At 36.2% G+C, this 19,631-nt stretch overlaps 1 protein-coding gene across 3 annotated transcripts in view; it reads left to right on the top strand.

The window, feature by feature from the left end:
- The window catches only part of mov10l1 (Mov10 like RISC complex RNA helicase 1), a 61,840-nt gene that overhangs the window by 9,973 nt on the left and 32,236 nt on the right, over positions 1-19,631 (top strand). For all 3 annotated transcript variants that reach the window (XM_012959263.3, NM_001079156.1, XM_012959264.3), the window contains 11 exon segments: positions 1,873-2,032; positions 2,735-2,847; positions 4,122-4,312; positions 5,429-5,572; positions 5,845-6,423; positions 7,890-8,084; positions 9,720-9,834; positions 13,461-13,638; positions 15,068-15,138; positions 16,202-16,293; positions 18,933-18,991. In XM_012959263.3, coding sequence (XP_012814717.2) covers positions 1,873-2,032; positions 2,735-2,847; positions 4,122-4,312; positions 5,429-5,572; positions 5,845-6,423; positions 7,890-8,084; positions 9,720-9,834; positions 13,461-13,638; positions 15,068-15,138; positions 16,202-16,293; positions 18,933-18,991 — 1,897 coding nt within the window.

The raw sequence follows: 19,631 nt of genomic DNA, 5'->3' as shown, positions 1-19,631 counted from the left end.
AGAACATAACCCCTGTCTATGGTGTATATTTTCGGCAAGCCGAAAAACGTTTGTCAAAAATACGCGCCATACTCTCCTACCTGTGCCTGTACCTGAATGAATGGAATACGCCCGGGTGCAGGCACATGTAGCCGATATCCTAAAAATGCAAGAGAATGGGGATTTCGGCTAAATGTGCCTGCGCCCGAGCATATTCAGTTCATTCAGGTGCAGGCACAGGTAGGAGTGTATGGCGCCATACCCATGGTGTGGCATTAGCCTTAGCTGTCCTTTGCAAATTCTTAGATCTGTTTAGCTATTTAGAGGTGAATAGGTTGCCTCCTTTACTAGCAACATAATATTTATACAGCTTTTTTTTTTCTCTTTTGAGGTTTTCTTTTTTTTACATCAGACTCCTACGGAAAATCTTATAACAGACCAAAACAGACAGGCAATTTTGGTTTACCCCCTCAGTGATGAAAGAATGCAAAGTACTCAGAGTTAAAGAATGTTCAGTTCTGTTTTTTCATGTTTAGGATTAATTATGTTTGAAAAATAGTTCTGAGACCCCTTTCACATAAACATATACACTTCCTGCAGTTATTTGCTTAGCCCACATTATCCTCTGCCCCTAAATTAACACTAAACAATCCATTTGTAAAGTTGCTGAACAATCAGATCATTTCCTGATATGCCCACATTTAGCTGGGTGATTTTAGAAATGATCTAATCACAATAAAAAATTGCCTGCCTGTTTTGGTCTGTTAGAAGATTTTCCTTAGGAGTTTGATGTAAAAAAAAAACAAACTTAAAAATATTATGAGAATAAAAGCCATCAAGAAGAATACCGCTTCAATGGTGCGGTCCTCACCCAGTCAGGATTTTTCAACCTACCTGATTTTTGTGGTCCTATGGAAAGTCAGCAGTGTTTATCGGCAACCTTTAGTAGTATAATTTATACACTATTTTAAGAAAAGTTGCAATTCTTTGTGTTTTTGAGTTAACATTTAAAGGGGCAGTATTTTCAACATGACTTCAATGAAGAGAGCTTATGCTGAACATATTTTTTGCCTATTGTAATCAGTCTTTGATTTTTATTTCTAAAAAAGGAAGGTAGATAATAAGATCCCCAGCTCACAAATAAGCCCCCTGGACTCCTGCTATCAAAAGTCATGACTGAGTGTAAAGCAAAGAGCTTGTCGATGGATACAGTAATCTATCTACCTTGAAAGGAATAAAGATGGAGTAACTTCAGTCTCCCTATTTAGCTTAATAAATAACAAAAGCCATACATTTTCATGACTAAAACAGGCTAGAAGTATATTCAGCTTAAGCCATTTTAAGTTCAATTGAAATATTGCTATGAGTTTCCCATTCTATGGGGCACATTTACTAACCCATGAACGGGCCGAATGCGTCCGATTGCGTTTTTTTCATAATGATCGGTAATTTTGCGCAACTTTCGTAATGGCTACGAAAAACTCGCGTTTTTACGCAAAAATCGTAAAGACGCCGAAAAAATTGCAAAAAATACGAAAAAGTTGCAAAATGTTCGTTTCCAATCGGAATTTTTCCAATTCGGATTCGAAATCGTGTCTTAGTAAATCAGCCCCTATGACATATAAAAAGTTAATTTAAAGGTTAACAACCTCTACAGTTCTACTAAGAATCAACTTGGTGATTCAATTCACTTGGGAGGCCTAAAATATTGGCACCCCCATACTGAATTTGGGTTTCCTTGCCCTTTAATAATTGCTTCCTCCACCTGACACTTGTTTATCTAGCTGCAGTCATTGTGGAATGCTCAAGGGCATTTTCCGAGTTCATGTGACACTTAGATCTAGCCTAGGCCTAAGATGCAAAACCTCTCAACCTATAATTATTTTTCTTAAGGTGCACGTGATCTCCAACAAATGGGAGAACTATATTCCTTCAAATGAAAATTCTCAAGACCTCAACATAAGAGTTTTAATTGGTTGTGTTACATCCTGCAATAAAGATGGCGGTGATATCAATCAGACAACTTGTTTTTCCATGTGTGATGTATGCGAAGGTAATGTAGGTTAACAAACTTAAATACAAAGCTATATATATATATATATGTGTGTGTATAAATACACATACAGTGTTACTTAATACTGCTCTAATAAATGCATTTCTGTAACATATATGAACGGTATGACCTTATCATAGGCTGATGCTAAACTGGTGGTGATTCAACAAAATACTTGTCATAAGATTATACTAACCCTTTTAAGTGATCATAAAGGATGAATGATTTTCGGCCCTGTGTACTTTCATAGGTAGATTCAGACTCCCCCCCCCCCCCCTTTTTTTTTTTTTTTTTTAAAAAAAAAAAAAAAAGTCCCTCTAAGGACAGCTATGCATTCTATATTTGAAACCAAAATTGATCCCAAACTGGATCTGTCTCTTTTCCAAACCCTTTTGATTGAACTATGTATGTAAATTGACATCAATGTTAGGGTGAAGACGCACAGGGTGATCTGCGCAACGAAAATGAGCGTGCAATTTGTCGCAGCAATGCAATTATACTCTATGGGGGAAAAGTCGCCGCGATTAGTCGCTACAACTGGGTTAATTAAAAGTTGCAGCGACTAATTGCCCCGTGTGTCTTCTCCCTTAAGTTACAAGTTGCTTACTTATACAAGGACAGTATTATGATTATTGTTTAATTTCCGGTGTCAGTATCTAGAATCATGAATAATTGTGATATATATATTTTCTCATATAATAGGATATGTTCCATACAAAGGAGACTGGGTAAAAGCAGAGTACTTCATTAATCAATCCACATGGAACAGCGAGGCATATTCTGTGAAGCCACTGAGATGTAAAAGAGTAGACCAGGTTGGTTTATTAACTGTTTTGATATTTTGTTTTTGGTTGATAGGTAAATAAAGACCTTAAAGCTCAAGGTGTGGAGAAAGGCAATCATACCTTTGGATAAAAATATGCCAGTGCCAGTATACGTATTGTTCAACATGTGTAATGAATAGCGCTTATGCTGAGCATACTTTTTGGTCCTTTTGAGATATTTAGATTGCACAAATAATACTCCTGCTAACAAAATAACAGGAAGGGATGGGGTTGTATAATGGTGATCTAATTGTTTACCTCGCAAGGACCAAACATGGAATAGCTTCAGTTTTCCTGTTTGTTCCCCTTTGCCACCTTCAATATTGAATTGGCAATATAACACCAGCCACAGTTTTATTAGTTTTAAGATTTAATGCTGCATTTGAAAATCACAATTTTAAAAATTGTCTGGCTAGCTTACCAATTAATACAAATTCGTATAACCAGAATTTATATAATTTTATATAGTGACTTCAATTCATATATACTGTAATTGGCCCAAAAGAGAAGGATTTTATAAATCTGTAAAATTGCAATAAATTTTTTTTTTTTTTTTAAGTTTGAGAAACATTCACTTCTCTAAATACAATTAACCACAGTTTTATTAATATTAAGATGTAATGCTGCATTTAAAAAAAAATCACAATTTTAAAATTTGGCTGGTCAGCCTACCAAATTATACAATTACGTATAACCACAAGTCATATAATTTCATATAATAATATAATTTCATATAGTGTCTCACTTCAGCTTATATATGCTGTAATTGGCCCAATAGAGCAAGATTTCATAAATCTGTATAATTAAAAAAACAAAAAAGACTTTTAAAAACTCTCTCAATAAATGCTCTTATTTTCAACTTTATAAAAAGTAGCTTACTATATGAATTGTGGTTATACGTAATTGTATAAATTGGTAGGCTGACCAGCCAAATTTTAAATGCAGCAATACATCTTAATATTAATAAAACTGTGGTTAATTGTATATGGAGAAGTTAATTTTTCCCATTACTTTAGGCTAAAGCAGTAGTGTATCCATCAGAATGTTGGTGGTGGGGGTAATCATATTATATTATAATATTGTTATTAGCTGTTTTCCAGAATCTATCTTGTTTGAAGCTTGTAGCTTCAAATATGCTGTAAATTTATGTACATATTTAAGGGTCATTAAGGGTATAAACTCAGAAACTGAAAGCTGTATAATGTATATTTTCATTTGTAATATAATTATGTTCATGAACTGACTATACCTTTTGTTTTTGACAGATGAAAATTACAGCGTTTTATGGGACAAGTGGTGTAATTGCTGAAAGTATTTTCTTTACAATGGATTCCATAAGGCTTCCAAAGGACTATCATCCGCGACGTGATGACCTTGTTAATGCAGTAGTGGTGGAAAGCAGCCAATCATGTTATGTCTGGCGGGCACTGTGCATAGCACCAGTTAACACACAAAGGTAAATAGAAATAAAGAATGTCTCTTTTTTACTTATTTAGAACAGCTTTGCATGTATGTATACATGTCAGCAATTCTGTTTAAAGCTCACATGGAACACACCGCACATAATAATCAATATAAATAGTGGGATGTTGTAACCTAAGCCAGATGTTGAGATAAAATTTGGCCCATCTGTATATTTGTGTGTCTTTTCTCACTCTGTATGCATCACTTCTCAGTGTTCAGCAAATTTCATTACCCAAGTAGCTGGATCAGGAAACTATACACCATAAACGTATCCGTGACACACTTTGCGACAGTTCCACCCTTTTGATAGAAAGCTTTTCATATATGCCGGTAGGACTGTGAGTGTGTCACTGATACATTCAAGAATGCCTTTGTGTATGGATCCATTGCCAGTGCGTGGTTCTTAATTTTTTCGTATAGGGTAATTCATGGCCAAATTAGACATTTTTTTTTTAGTTATTCAGAAATGTAACATTGTAGCATGATATTTCAACTTTGGCATCTGCAAGTGAACATTTTTAAAAGCCCCCCTCCCCCCGTGAATACCTTTTCTTGTCCTTAAATGTGTACCACGTTTATTAACTTTTTATTACTGCTATTTTTTTTTTTATACACAATGGCATTCAAATTGAATTGTAGCTGTATTGTAATATTATGGTATGTGGCCTAGCTTTATGCTTTCCACTAAGTTGTCAATTGATTTCATTTTGGCTTCTTGACTAGTACCATATGACACCAACTCTGAACACAGAAAAAATGTTCTAGATTACAATTGCAATTAAGTTAATGTTATTTATTCAAATAACACTTGCTGTTCAGTGGAACATTTAAAACTGCACTGTATGTTGCATGTCAACATTTTTTAACCAAATCATTTATTTATTTATTTTTTTATCCTTATTTGCATTTTCTTTTGTGCGCTATTGACTCCGATATGTAAGGAAGAAAGAGGCATAGCTAATTCTTCTTAGTATCATACTCTATAAATATTGAGTTAGCCTTAATTTTTGCTTGAAGGACAAAATGGTTTATGCACCTCAATAGAAAAATAAAGCCTTTAATGTAGGTTAAACAAGCCTTTGTTTCTCTTGTTGGCTTTTTGTTCCAGTTTGTCAGCATATAATGCCACTGACTCACTCTATCAGTGTTCAGCTGTTTTGATGATGAACAAAGGGGGCCTGGAAGTTTCCAGAATGACTAATTTTGGAGTGATCAAACAAGGACAGACTAAACAAATGCAAATATACATTGAGTAAGTTATTTCATCTTATAGTCTTGTGGTTTTTCACTGTAATGAAGCCATCAAACAAAGAAAGCACAAACAAATATACATCAAGCTACCTAAAATAATAAATAAATATACAGTAATGACTGTTGAATAAGGTAACTTATTCATAATGCTGCTATATATAATTATATAGGAACATTGTTCCTTCCATTTTACATTGCTCTGCAGAGTTAATAATAGATTTTTCTAAGGCTGGTACTGGTGCCTGTATATAAACCTCAAATATTCTGTTTTAGGAATAAGGGAAACGAACCTCATACACTGATTTCTTGCAAGCTTGCTGGGTGGGAAAAGGAGAACAAATTTAAACTTGAAATGTCTAAACCAAAATCTGAATCTATGTCTGACACAACCCAAACAGCACAGGCTTTTTCTTTTCCGCCAAGAGAAAGACAAATGTCTGTCAGTGTAACCAGTTATTGTGAAAAAGACAAGGCTGACCTTCATCAAACAGCCCCTTTCAGTGTACTAACCAACAATGAACTGACTGCAAAGTTTTGTCAGTTGGGCTATAAAGTGTCTTCAGCAACACCATCCTTGTTTAATAATTGTACTAAATTTGTAAGAGGTTCCACTGACCCTTTATCATCTGGATTATATGGACCACTGAGACATTGTCCAGAACCTTCAGATGATCCTATGGAGCAACCTGTTCTTGGAGCAACAATACATGAGGAACAGTCATGCAATATGGATAGTAATGTAAACAGTGGAGTCACTGACTCTGTACTACAACACTCTTCTAATGCCCCTACAAGTGAAGTGGTTATTCTGCCTGGGGAGAAGACTTTTATTATTGTCACGTGTGAAGCCAGGTATGTATTTCATTTCAAGATTCTTTGTAGCTAGGCCTTGTTTTGTCTTAATCCTAGAATATATGCACATTTTCTTGAAAATCTGCTTTTTTTTCCTGCCATAAGGGCTCTGGCATACGGGGAGATTAGTCGCCCGCAACAAATCTCCCTTTTCGTGGGCGACTAATCTCCCCGAATTGCCATCCCACCGGCGTTGAAGTTGCCTTGAGAGGCTTACTGGAATAGAATGACGAACATACCCTTGTTCTCTCAGTGATCAGAATAGCTACTGTTTTTGATGACTTTTTATGAAAGTCCATTTGCTATGACTGTGTGGGTATAAAATGTTTTCTAAAACAATAATTTTAATTATGTCTTCTAAAGGTTAAAAATACAATTATTTTTTATATAGCGCAGCACTTTACAGAACAGAGACAAAAGACAGATCAGTTAAGATGTACATATAAACAATTCACAAAAATGGTTTGCAGTTACATTGGATGAGGATCGGAGACACTAGGGGGAGGGCCCTGCTCGCAAGAGCTTACATTCTAAAAGGGAGGGTGTTAGAGTTCATGTAGGTGTGTAAAGTGACAGTAAGTGCAGAGTGAGAGGTGAAAGTTTGGGGGATTTAGGTTATAGGCTTGAGGGAAAAGGTGAGTTTTAAGAGACCGTTTAAAGGCTTGGAGAGGCTGACAGTGCCTAATCGGACAGGGAAGGGTGTTCCAGAGGATGGGTGCAGCACGTGAGAAGTCTTGGATGCAAGAGTGAGAGGAGGTGATGAGTGAGGAGGAGAGAAGGAGGTCATTTGTAGAGCGAAGGTTACATCTGGGGGGTGTACTTAGGGATTAGGGTGGTTAAATAGAGTGGTGCGGCATCAGTGAGTGCTTTGTAGGTGAGTACAAGAATCTTGAACTGAATCCTGTACATGACAGGTAGCCATTGCAAGGATTGGCCGAGAGGGGCGGCACTTGTGGAGCGGGAGGAGAGGTGTATGAGACTGGCAGCACTGTTCATGATGGATTGGAGTGGGGTCGGTTTAGACAGGGGAAGCCCACAGAGCAGTGAGTTGCTGTAGTCTAAGTGAGATATGACAAGGGCGTGGATGAGAATTTTGGCAGTCTCATGAGTGAGGAAAGGTTGAATGCGTGCAATGTTTTTGAGGTGAAACCAACAGGATTCAGAGAGTGTTTGAATGTGGGGAGTGAAAAAGAGAGCAGAGTCAAATGTGACTCCTAGACAGCGAGCTTATGGAACTGGGGTTATAGTAATAATTTCCATGCAAGCAGTGATGTCAGGCAGGGAAGCAGAGTTGGAAGGTGGGAAGATGACTAGCTTAGTTTTGTCCATGTTGATCTTAAGGTGGAGAGAAGACATGAATGCCTATATATATATATATAACGTGGTCTTGTCAAATTTGCTTGTATCCACTATTCTTAAGTAAAATATCACTTTACATTTTTTTAAATTTTCTTATCCTTTTGAAGAAATCCAGGCCGCTGCAAAGAACTACTTTTGCTCTGCTTCAGTGATTTTATGATTGGACGTTGCCTTGAAGGAACTGTTGAAAGTGAAGAGGAGTCCTTCTTGCTCCCACCTGTGGAATTTGCTTCCAAGCAAAAGAAAGTGCCCCAAGAATATATGTCCAACAGCAGAACAGTTCTGTCAGCTCCACATAAAAGGCAAGCAGCTAACTCCAAGATTATATAATGCTTGTTCAGCCCTTATACTTGGAAAGTTCACTGTTATATGGTGTAGAAAGGAAAGTCTCTAAATACATAAAAGGAGGTACATGAATCCCCTATTAAACAAGATAATTAACATAAGTTTTAGAAATGCTAGTTCAAAAATATAAATAAAATTTCCACTTTTAAGTTATTTGACTTGTAAAGGATACCCATCTTGTACTTGTCTTTGTATATTAAGTTTTAAATGCTCTCTATTTGTCAGTGGTTTGAATGAAAGATAAAAAGGAATTTAAGGTGGCCCATAAAAGCTGTTGATTTGGTCCTTCCAGACCAAAATGGCAATTGTTGGACCATGAAATGGGGCCCACTGACATATCTGACCAACAGATATTATTTGTTGGGATGAAGATTGTTTCACCTCAAGTTGTGCATATGGGGGAATGATCCATGGTCGGCAACAAACAGATCTTTAAGTGTATGGCAATCTTAAATCAAAAAGGGTGTGAAGATAATATATTTGTAGCTTCTACATACTAAAATACTGCAATGAATTTGTATGTTCTCCAAGCGTCTGTATGGGATATTTTGTATAGTTTGGATTCATCACACACTTTAAATACATACAGTGAATGTAGTATATGGTAGTATAGGTTGCACTGAGGCAGGGACTGATTTGAATGTATAAACAAAGGATAATAAGTAAGAATTTTACTTTTTATATTTTAAAATGTATTTTTGTTGGATGTATTCAGTTTTTGGTGTATTCAGTGTTTGAACTTGAGTGAATATTTGTCTTGGTTCTGTGACTTTTTATTGTATGCCATTTTATTTATACAGGTATTAAAGGGATAGTTCACCTTAAACCCAACTTTTAGTATGACCTACATTCATATTCTGAGACAATTTGCAATTGGTTTTTGTTACTTTGTGTTTTTTCAGTTTTTGTTCAGCACCTTTCTAGTTTGAAATTTCCAGTTCGGGTTGCTAGGTTCTTATTTACCTTAGCAACCAGCTAGTGGTTTGAGCAAGAGACTGGAATATGAAAATGAGAGGAACCGAACAGAAAGATAAGTTAATAAAAAGTAACTATAAAATTGTAGCCTCAGAAAGCAATCGTTTTTGGCTGCCGGGGTCAATGACCCCTATTTAAAAGCTGGAAAGATGTAGAAGAAGGCAAATAATGCAAAAATTATAAAACAAATAAATAATGAAGACCAGTTGCAAAGTTTCTAGGAATAGGGCATTCTATAACATAATTTAACTTAAAGGTAAACTACCCCTTTAAGTAGTTTAGTGAAAAGGTTTTTTTGTCTGGCTATAATGCAAAATATCACTTTTTTAAGCAAACTTGATATGTAAGGTCAGTTTCACAAATGCCACATAAATCCAAATTGACTTCTTTATGCTAACAGTCGCTGAAATTCCAAGCCAAATTTTTAGTTTTCCTCTTCAATGATTAGGAATTTACACATTGACAGAAATATTGTTTTGTTCTTAATAAAGAGAGTTTAATATTGTTCTTTAAAAACCTACTGTTTTTCTAATGTAGCTTTTAAACTAGCTTTTTTTAAACTGGATTTCTTAATAAGCGTATAAAGTACAACTAATTTATTTTATTGAAATATTTAGGATTTCTAGAAGGCAGCTTCCAAGTTTTCTTCCACTTTATCCCATACCAGACAGACTCAGAAAGTGCACAGAACAGAAGATGGACATCTTGGCATTAGAGCCTTGTTTGGGAGAGGTCAGTGTGCCCATCCTTTTTATTATAATTTATTTTTTTTTTCTATATTTTTTTTTTTTTTATAAAGTAAAATGTAACAAAATCATACATCCTATGACAATAGTGAACAGTAGTACATAAATGACGTATTTAACGTTACTGTTATAATCTGTCTTTGTGCTATTATCTTGGGAAGTTGACTACCCTTATATTGATACCAGTTATTTCAGCTCTGAGATTTAAGGAACAACTAGAAAAAAGGAAGCAGAAACATATACACAATTAACAAGGTAAAAGTAAATAAATACAGTAAAGAAAATTCTTGACTTTTGCAAAAAGTTAAATGTAGTACAGGTATGGGATCCCTTATCCGGAAACCTGTTATCCAGAAAGTCCAGATTAACGGAAAGGCCATCTCCCATAGGGGCACATTTACTAATCCTCGAATCCGAATCCCGAATAGGAAAAAAAACAGATTGGAAACGAAAATTTTGCGTTTTTTTTGTCGCCGTCGCGAGTGGTTCGTATTTGTCGCGACTTTTTCGTCGCCATCGCAATTTTTTCGTATTGCGCTATAGTAAACGGCGGAAAAACCAATCCTAATTTTTCACTGCGACAAAAAAAATCGCAAAAATACCAATCATTGCGAAAAAAGCGCATTCGGACGCTTTCGGACGTTCATGGATTAGTAAATGTGCCCCATAGACTCCATTATAAGCAAATAATTCTATATTTTAAAAATGATTTCCTTTTTCTCTGTAATTTTAAAACAGTACCGTGTACTTGATCCCAACTAACATATCATTAATCCTTATTGTATGCAAAACAAGCCTATTGGGTTTATTCAATATTTAAATGATTTCTAGCAGACTTATGTTGTGGAGATCCAAATTACGGAAAGATCCCTTATCAGGAAAACATCAGGTCCCAAGCATTCTGGATAACAGGTCCCATACCTGCAGTATATTCTATCCAGGGTTGTCAAACCTTGAGGATAAGAGGGTATCTATCAAATGCAATACTAGTAAGCTTTTCATTTACAAAAATCCAGTTGATAAAGTGTTAGGGACCGATTCATTAAAACACGAGTCTGAATCTCAAATGGGAAAAATTCGGATTGGATACGATAATTTCTGAAGATCGCAAATATCACAAAAATGCTTACGAAAAAATCATATTAGTCACAATAATATCGTATTGGCGTTCCGAGAGTCACGAAATTTTCGCATCGAACGAGTAAACAGCGGCAGAACCTTTCCGAATTTTTCGCGCAAGTGCGAAAAAATCGACACGCTCCGAGCGTTCGTGTCTCCCCCCCCCTCAAGCTGCAGGCATACCTTTAGTTCTCCCAATAGTGCCCTTAAGTCTCCCCATATTTCGCCTGTTCAGATGATCAGAAACAAAATTCCCATAATGCCACGCTTCTGCACCAAGATCAAGACCCCTGTACATGCACAGTTTGTAAGACTATGAAGAAGCTTCCTGCTGTATTGCTCAGATCACACATTATTAATTATTATTAACATTTATTTATAAAGCGCCAACGTATTCCACAGCGCTGTACAATAAGTGGGTTTCATACATTGGACATACAGAGTAACATATAAAGCAATCAATAACAGATTCAAGAGGTGAAGAGAGCCCTGCCCAAAAGAGCTTACAATCTACAAATTCCTTATTTTATAGTACTTTACTTCCAGAACCTTGCCAAGACCAGCCTGGCAGCTAATAAAATTGTTTATTAACGGCCTCTTTGTATTAGTCTTACCTTCTAGTGGAGCCCCCACAAGACATATGGGCCCCCCTGTAGATTAACATAAAAACAGCATATATTAAAATTATACGCTCTTAAGGGCACATTTACTAATCTACGAATGTCCGAATGCGTTTTTTAATCGGTATTTTGCGATTTTTTCGTAAATTGACGCGACTTTTTCGCAGCCATTACGACTTGCTCGTAAATTGTAGCGACTTTTTTGTAGCCGTCGTGCCGAGTACGAAAGTTTCGGATTCATTCAAGCTTCAGTATCGTGACTTTCCTTGGGCCAGGTTGGAGCTGCGGAGTGCCATTGAGAGTCCTATGGGAGGCTTCCAAAATCATGCAAAGGTTTGCCCGCCATTTACGAGCGCTCAATACGAAAAAGTTGTGACAATTTACGAGCAAGCCGTAATGGCTACGAAAAAGTTGCGACAATTTACGAGCAAGTCGTAATGGCTGCGAAAAAGTCGCAACAATTTATGAAAAATCGCAAAATGTTCGTTTCCAATCCGATTTTTTTTTCCATTCGGATTTGTGGATTAGTAAATCAGCCCCCAAGTGTATAATTTAGTTGTTCACGTACAGGACCACCAGATGTGGGCCATAATTCACAGCATTGAGCATCCTCTAATAAAAGCTATTATCAAGGTCTACTTATATTTGTACTAATCCATAAGGTGTGAGTTCTTCCAAGTTCCCTTTTCCAAGATTTTATATATAGCTGAGATCTAACGGTTTGTAGAGTTAATAAATCTATACATTATTGTAATGGCTTTGGCATAGTGTCATTTATGCACCATCTTTTAAAGATGGTCTGGCTTTTTGAGTTAGGGTTTCGCTGACCCTAATAATATGTAATAAAATGCAGTAGTTGATTAGAGCAGAAATGCTCTGTGTCCAGGGGGTGCTGATCCTTTATTTAAGAACAAAACACCCTGTGACCAATTTTTTATTTTTTAATGGTTGATGTCATGTAAAGAAACTGTACCACCAACCTGCTTTATAATATATGCTTGTTTTTTCTACAGTCCATTGTTTCTGAGCATACATTGTCCGGTTTCTGTGTTGTGCGGTTAGTGGTTTTACTTTTGAAAACATACCACTATAATTATAAACGTCTAGAGATGTAATGTGGATTTGAAACAGGTCTGGTTAATGCATAGCAACCAATCAAACATTTATGCACAGTAAATGCAGGTGTTAAAGAAAAAACTTTGTGAATTATTACATTATCCCTTATTTATAAGATCCTGTTGCTAATGTGGTACAAGACAGCACTTGGTATCCAGTAAAACATGTTCACATGTTTTCCTCAAGACATTTTACTCGAATGAATTGGCATATTAAGGGTTTGGATTCAGTGTGGTAGTGCTATTTTAGAGAACCTGTTTAATGTGTTATAGTGAGTTAAAGCATTCATGTTACCAATTTTCAAACTTAGAAAGCCAAGTAACAGACGTTAAATGGGTAATATATACCTGTGATCTGCTTAAGCAAAACAAGACATTATTGAAAAATATGTTCTGCCTGATTTCTTACATATTTCCTTTTATCTAATAACTCTTATTATAACACACTAAGATTGTTTTGTTTTACCATTAATACCTCTCCATTTGTCCTGCTGTAATCAAGAGCCTGTATAAGAATAATGAGCATAAAGGAGTCCCACCCTTCCTTCAGTTGTTGCCTGTGTCTCGGGCTTACAGAAAAGCAGAATTTAATTATACAGGTTTAATTTAAATGGTAATGTGACTACCTTCTTTTCTTTTGCATTTGATATGAAGGATATGAAGATTCAAAAAACAAAAGTAATTCCAAGAATGACTGATCTCTGACACTTTTTAGTATGAAGTCACGAGAGAGGCTAGAGCATTTTTCTTTTATGCAGGTTTTAACCTTGTCTAATTACCGCAAGAGGATGTCCACCCTACTTTGGCTTGAGGATATTCATGCCGAGATGGAAATCCAAGAATTTAGCCTAAGCGGTGTTTGTCTCCAAAAACGTGGAGGATTCTTGCTATTAGAAGTACCTGGAATTGCTGAGGGTAGACCTTTTCTAAACCAAGGTAACTTGGCTTTGTTATTGTCAGGAGGTTTCTGCGCCTTAAAAGTGATTATCATATGCCATTAAAAACAATTTTCTTAAATAAAATATGTAAAGCATTGTGTTCAAGTTAGTAAGGTTATAATGTTTGTGTTGTAAAAATAGTAGCCTATTGTCCCTTAAACGGATGTCTCAGCTAGAGAGATTACATCTAGTAATATCTGCAATATAACTTTCTGAAATAATATCTGCCTTAATTTAACAGGATGTCCTTGTAATCACACACTGTTACATGTGCTATGCAGGAACATTTTACTGTGTAGGACAAGAAGCAAAATGTATCTGCTTGCCAAGTTATCATTTTACTATTGTAAGAAAACTGGACCATGTAACATACAGTGTTAATTACTAAATAATATACTGCATAGTACTAATAATACAGGCACATCTCCTAAGTATGCTAGATTATGTCATGCCTTTCTGTTTCCTGTGCATTTTCATGATTAAAGGGGGCATGTCACCTTAAATAATTCCATTTTTTTTTATCATGCTAGTTAAGAAAATTAAACTTTATTTACACTGTATAAAAACTTGTTTCCCTCAGTCTTGCAAGTACACAATCACAACAAGCAGGCAACTGCCTGTATGTAAACACTGTTATTAACACAAGCTTTGCATCATCGCAAAATCTTGTTTTATGCTCAATGATCTGGCACCTTAATGACCATGCCCATTTACAGGATACATATATGGAAAGTGAAAGTAATTGCCTGCCCCGTCTCTATGGTTGAGAGGAAGGGCAGGCAATTTATGACTGACATCTCAGATTTTGGATGGATGTTTTAATAAAAAAGAAGAATTTGAGTGGTTAATTTGCAAAGGCTTTTCTTATACGGTTTGTAATGCGTGGATGACCGGTCCCCTTTAAAGGTTATAGTTCACCTTTTATATTAACTTTTAAAATGATGTAGACATTGATATTCCGAGACAATTTCAATTGGTCTTCATTTTTTATGGTTTTTCAGTTATTTAGCGTTTTGTTTAGCAGCTCTCTATTTGGTATTTTAGCAGCTATCTGGTTGCTAGGGTCTTATTTACCCTAGCAACCAGCTAATGGTTTAAATGAGAGATGAGAATATGAATAGTGGAGGACCTGCATAGAAAGATAAGTAATAAAAAGTAACAGTAATGAAAAAATTGTAGCCTTACAGAGCAATAGTTTTTGGCTGCCGGGGTCAGTGACCCCCATTTGAAAGCTGGAAAGAGGCAGAAGAGAGAGACAAATAATTTAAAAAAATAAAAAATAAATAATGAAACTAACTGCAAAGTTGCTAGGAATAGGGCATTCTGTAACATACTAAAAGTTAACATAAAGGTGAACCACCCCTTTAAATAGTTATTAGATTGAATTTGGTGGAACAATAATTCTTTTTTTTTTTTTTCTTTTTTAGGGGACAAAGTGTTTTTAAAATACCAGGAGTTAACAACAACGGCAATTCAGTTTGTTGGGTTAATTGTGGAGGTATGCTTTTGTAATAAATCATTTTACATACACTAGCACAGTGATGCTGCTTTTATTATATTTATTTTTACTGAGAATAAATATGATAAAACCTAGGCACTTTTCATTGGGGTGTAGTGGCCATTATATTGGTCATTGATCACGTTTCAGAAGCTATGCAGCATGCAGGGATAGGAATCATTGAAAACCAGCACATTAAATTAGAAAAAAAAATTGACCACCTTCTTAGTACAGGGTTTATGATACCTCTATAACAGTGGTTCTCAACCTTCCTAATGCCACAACCCTTTAATACAGTTCCTCATGTTGTGGTGACCCTCAACCATAAGAACTATAAGAAAACATAAGGGATCATAATGCACTGATTTTTCATACCCTGTGAATGGGCATAACAGTATTAAGATCTGTCTCAAAGCTTTTCATAACTAAAATTTACAGGAAATTGTCAATTTTAAAAATCTTCAAGCATTAGTTTAACATGTTCAAATAAACACCTTTCCTTAGTTTTACCCTCATTTATTTACTTATGCTGGGCAGCGATACCTGTTTCAGTGGGGTTGCTGCAGCAGTGATGTTTGAGTTTGGAGGTGGGGCAAAGAACCAGTTAGGCTGAAAACACTGTTTTATACTGATGTTTCAGCCTGTGAAATCCCCTTCATGACACATCATTATTCATTTTTTTCCAAGTCAAAATTCTTGAAATGTTCCTGAAATGGTTTTACTGGCAGATACAGTACATAGTTTCAGGAAAGCTTTAGATGACTCTTTTCTGCAAGTGAATAAAACACAAAGCTACAAATATTAATACATTTACATGTTAACATCAGACCAGAGCCTGGATAAAGTACATTATTGATCCAGGGTCTGGTCCCTCAAAGGTTTTTTTAAACTTTCTGAAGAAATTATAGAAATTTGCCCTTGCCCTGGATAAGCTGGAAGTTAGGTAGGACTTACTGGGGAAGATGGTTTTTCTTGATAGACATGTGTCTATTTTAATTAGAAATTAATGCATTTATTATTGCAGCATATGTGCTTAGAATTTGTGAAACTTTTGTTTGATCAGATTCATGAGGAGGAAATTACGCTCAGGGTCAATGAAGAACTTGAGCAATCTTACAAGTTTGAACCAATGGATGTGGAATTTGTGGTAAACAGGTAACATTTTACGGACAAGTTCTGGTTATACAAGTTATTCTGCCAACATTTTTACTGTATTTTGTTTGTTGTATTAAAACAAACACAAGTTATCATTGAAATGATGGAATGTTGCTAGAGTTTACTAGGCAATAATATGTGAAGAAAAACATTTCAGACGAGAATAATGTTTATTTGAAAATAAAAGCCATACAATGTATTTATTTTTACAACCAATAAAAAGTAAGACAAATATCCTTTAAACTTGTTTGTCTTCTGGGCTGAATGAAAGAAATGTGTTGTATTTTCACCCATAAAACTCTTCCCTTTGGCTGTCCAAATGGAATGACCCAGCAGTATGCCACAGTGATGTTCTTTAAATCAATCAGAAATTTTTTTTGTTCTCCAGAGAAAATACCTAATTATAAAAACCAATGAGAATTAGCCTCATAGAGTTAGAGATAAATATAGGTAATAAAATAAGTAGCTGTAAACATTGTGCCTCTTTATACAGTGGAGGAAATAATTATTTGACCCCTCACTGATTTTGTAAGTTTGTCCAATGACAAAGAAATGAAAAGTCTCAGAACAGTATCATTTCAATGGTAGGTTTATTTTAACAGTGGCAGATAGCACATCAAAAGGAAAATCGAAAAAATAACTTTAAATAAAAGATAGCAACTGATTTGCATTTCATTGAGTGAAATAAGTTTTTGAACCCCTACCAACCATTAAGAGTTCTTAGAGTGTGGTTAGACACTTCTACTCAATTAGTCAACCTCATTAAGGACACCTGTCTTAACTAGTCACCTGTATAAAAGACACCTGTCCACAGAATCAATCAATCAAGCAGACTCCAAACTCTCCAACATGGGAAAGACCAAAGAGCTGTCCAAGGATGTCAGAGACAAAATTGTAGACCTGCACAAGGCTGGAATGGGCTACAAAACCATTAGCAAGAAGCTGGGAGAGAAGGTGACAACTGTTGGTGCGATTGTTCGAAAATGGAAGGAGCACAAAATGACCATCAATCGACCTCGCTCTGGGGCTCCACGCAAGATCTCACCTCGTGGGGTGTCAATGATTCTGAGAAAGGTGAAAAAGCATCCTAGAACTACACGGGAGGAGTTAGTTAATGACCTCAAATTAGCAGGGACCACAGTCACCAAGAAAACCATTGGAAACACATTACACCGCAATGGATTAAAATCCTGCAGGGCTCGCAAGGTCCCCCTGCTCAAGAAGGCACATGTGCAGGCCCGTCTGAAGTTTGCCAATGAACACCTGAATGATTCTGTGAGTGACTGGGAGAAGGTGCTGTGGTCTGATGAGACCAAAATAGAGCTCTTTGCCATTAACTCAACTCGCTGTGTTTGGAGGAAGAAAAATGCTGCCTATGACTCCCAAAACACCGTCCCCACCGTCAAGCATGGGGGTGGAAACATTTTGCTTTGGGGGTGTTTTTCTGCTAAGGGCACAGGACAACTTATTCGCATTAACGGGAAAATGGACGGAGCCATGTATCGTGAAATCCTGAAAGACAACCTCCTTCCCTCTGCCAGGAAACTGAAAATGGGTCGTGGATGGGTGTTCCAGCACGACAATGACCCAAAACATACAGCAAAGGCAACAAAGGAGTGGCTCAAGATGAAGCACATTAAGGTCATGGAGTGGCCTAGTCAGTCTCCGGACCTTAATCCAATAGAAAACCTATGGAGGGAGCTCAAGCTCAGAGTTGCACAAAGACAGCCTCGAAACGTTAGGGATTTAGAGATGATCTGCAAAGAGGAGTGGACCAACATTCCTTCTAAAATGTGCGCAAACTTGGTCATCAATTACAAGAAAGGTTTGACCTCTGTGCTTGCAAACAAGGGTTTTTCCACTAAGTATTAAGTCTTTTTTTGTTAGAGGGTTCAAAAACTTATTTCACTCAATGAAATGCAAATCAGTTGCTATCTTTTATTTAAAGTTATTTTTTCGATTTTCCTTTTGATGTGCTATCTGCCACTGTTAAAATAAACCTACCATTGAAATGATACTGTTCTGAGACTTTTCATTTCTTTGTCATTGGACAAACTTACAAAATCAGTGAGGGGTCAAATAATTATTTCCTCCACTGTATACCTCCCTAGAAGTATAGATTACCCAACTAGTGTTCATGTACAAGTATAGAGACCAAGATTCCTGCACTATGTATATTGAGATTTTAGCCCCTTTGTTTCTAAATTCTGAAGAGTTAATTTATGATAGTCTGGGGGAGGAAATGCAAATCACTAAGAGGTGCATTAACATGCTTATTCAGAGTTCTAGCTGCGTTCTTCACAAGGTGCAGTATGCAGTGTTTGGGTGCAGGCCAGCACTGTCTTTACCTCCTGCCATTGGGCAGGTGGTAAGGTCAAGCCCTAAAGTGACCACCTTCTTAGCCACTCCTTAATTTCGGGGTAAGGAGAGTCACTGCCTTTATGCCTCCTGCACTTCCATACTACAGCACTGCTCAAAGCAGGCAGCATTCTATTTGTGGGACTAGCTACAGGTATCTGCGCTTTGTTTTGGAATATATGATTTTTTTCCTTTTCTATGATCATTTCATATTAAAATGTTACTTTGTGAAAAGGTGTAATTCTCAAATTCTTTTTTTTTTTTTTTTTTTTTTTTTATAGGGTCACTAGCAGGCGATGCCAGTTTGCTGTGGAACAAGCAGAGCATTTAGGCCAAAAAGGTAATTATCGCATAAGGTATTCATTGTTTTTTCTCGAGTTTTCATTTCTTTGTTAAACAACATATAATCTGTATTTATTTTATTATTTAACATTTTATCATCTGGTTCATTGGTGCATAACTTTGGTACTCATCTATCACTTTTGATGTAGATTTGTGTGTGTTTAATCTTGTTTGTAGAGCTTCAATAAATGCATACAATTCTCAAAAAAAAAAAAAAGCTGTAGTTTGTTTAATGGGGATCTGTGAGGCAGATTTATCTAATGTCAAACTGGGAAATCTTAAGGGAGAAGACACACAGAGGTACTAGTAGCAGCTACTTTTTTTATTGCTACTAAACACCAGAAAATACCCTGCCATAGACAATACTGAAAATTGCCTCTGCTAAAACACAGGTAGAGACAATTATCAGTAAATTGTCTATTTTAGTAGCAACGACAAGTAGCTGCTACTAGTAGCAGGATATTTTGCTTCTCATTTATCAAAACTGTCCTGACTGTCAAGAACATTTTCCTGAGAGACAGGAAAGTTTTTAATGAATTGACATTTATCAAACAAGATCATTGAGTCATGTGTCAGAATGTGCTTTTAACAGGTGGAGGAGGTAGTGCTCAGCAACAGTGTCTTGTACTGTCTCCCAT

Source organism: Xenopus tropicalis, chromosome 3 (genome assembly GCF_000004195.4).
Source record: "Xenopus tropicalis strain Nigerian chromosome 3, UCB_Xtro_10.0, whole genome shotgun sequence".
NCBI classification, from domain to species: Eukaryota; Metazoa; Chordata; class Amphibia; order Anura; family Pipidae; genus Xenopus; species Xenopus tropicalis.
Note: the sequence above shows the minus strand (reverse complement) of the source record. Positions and strands in the feature narration are given on the sequence as shown.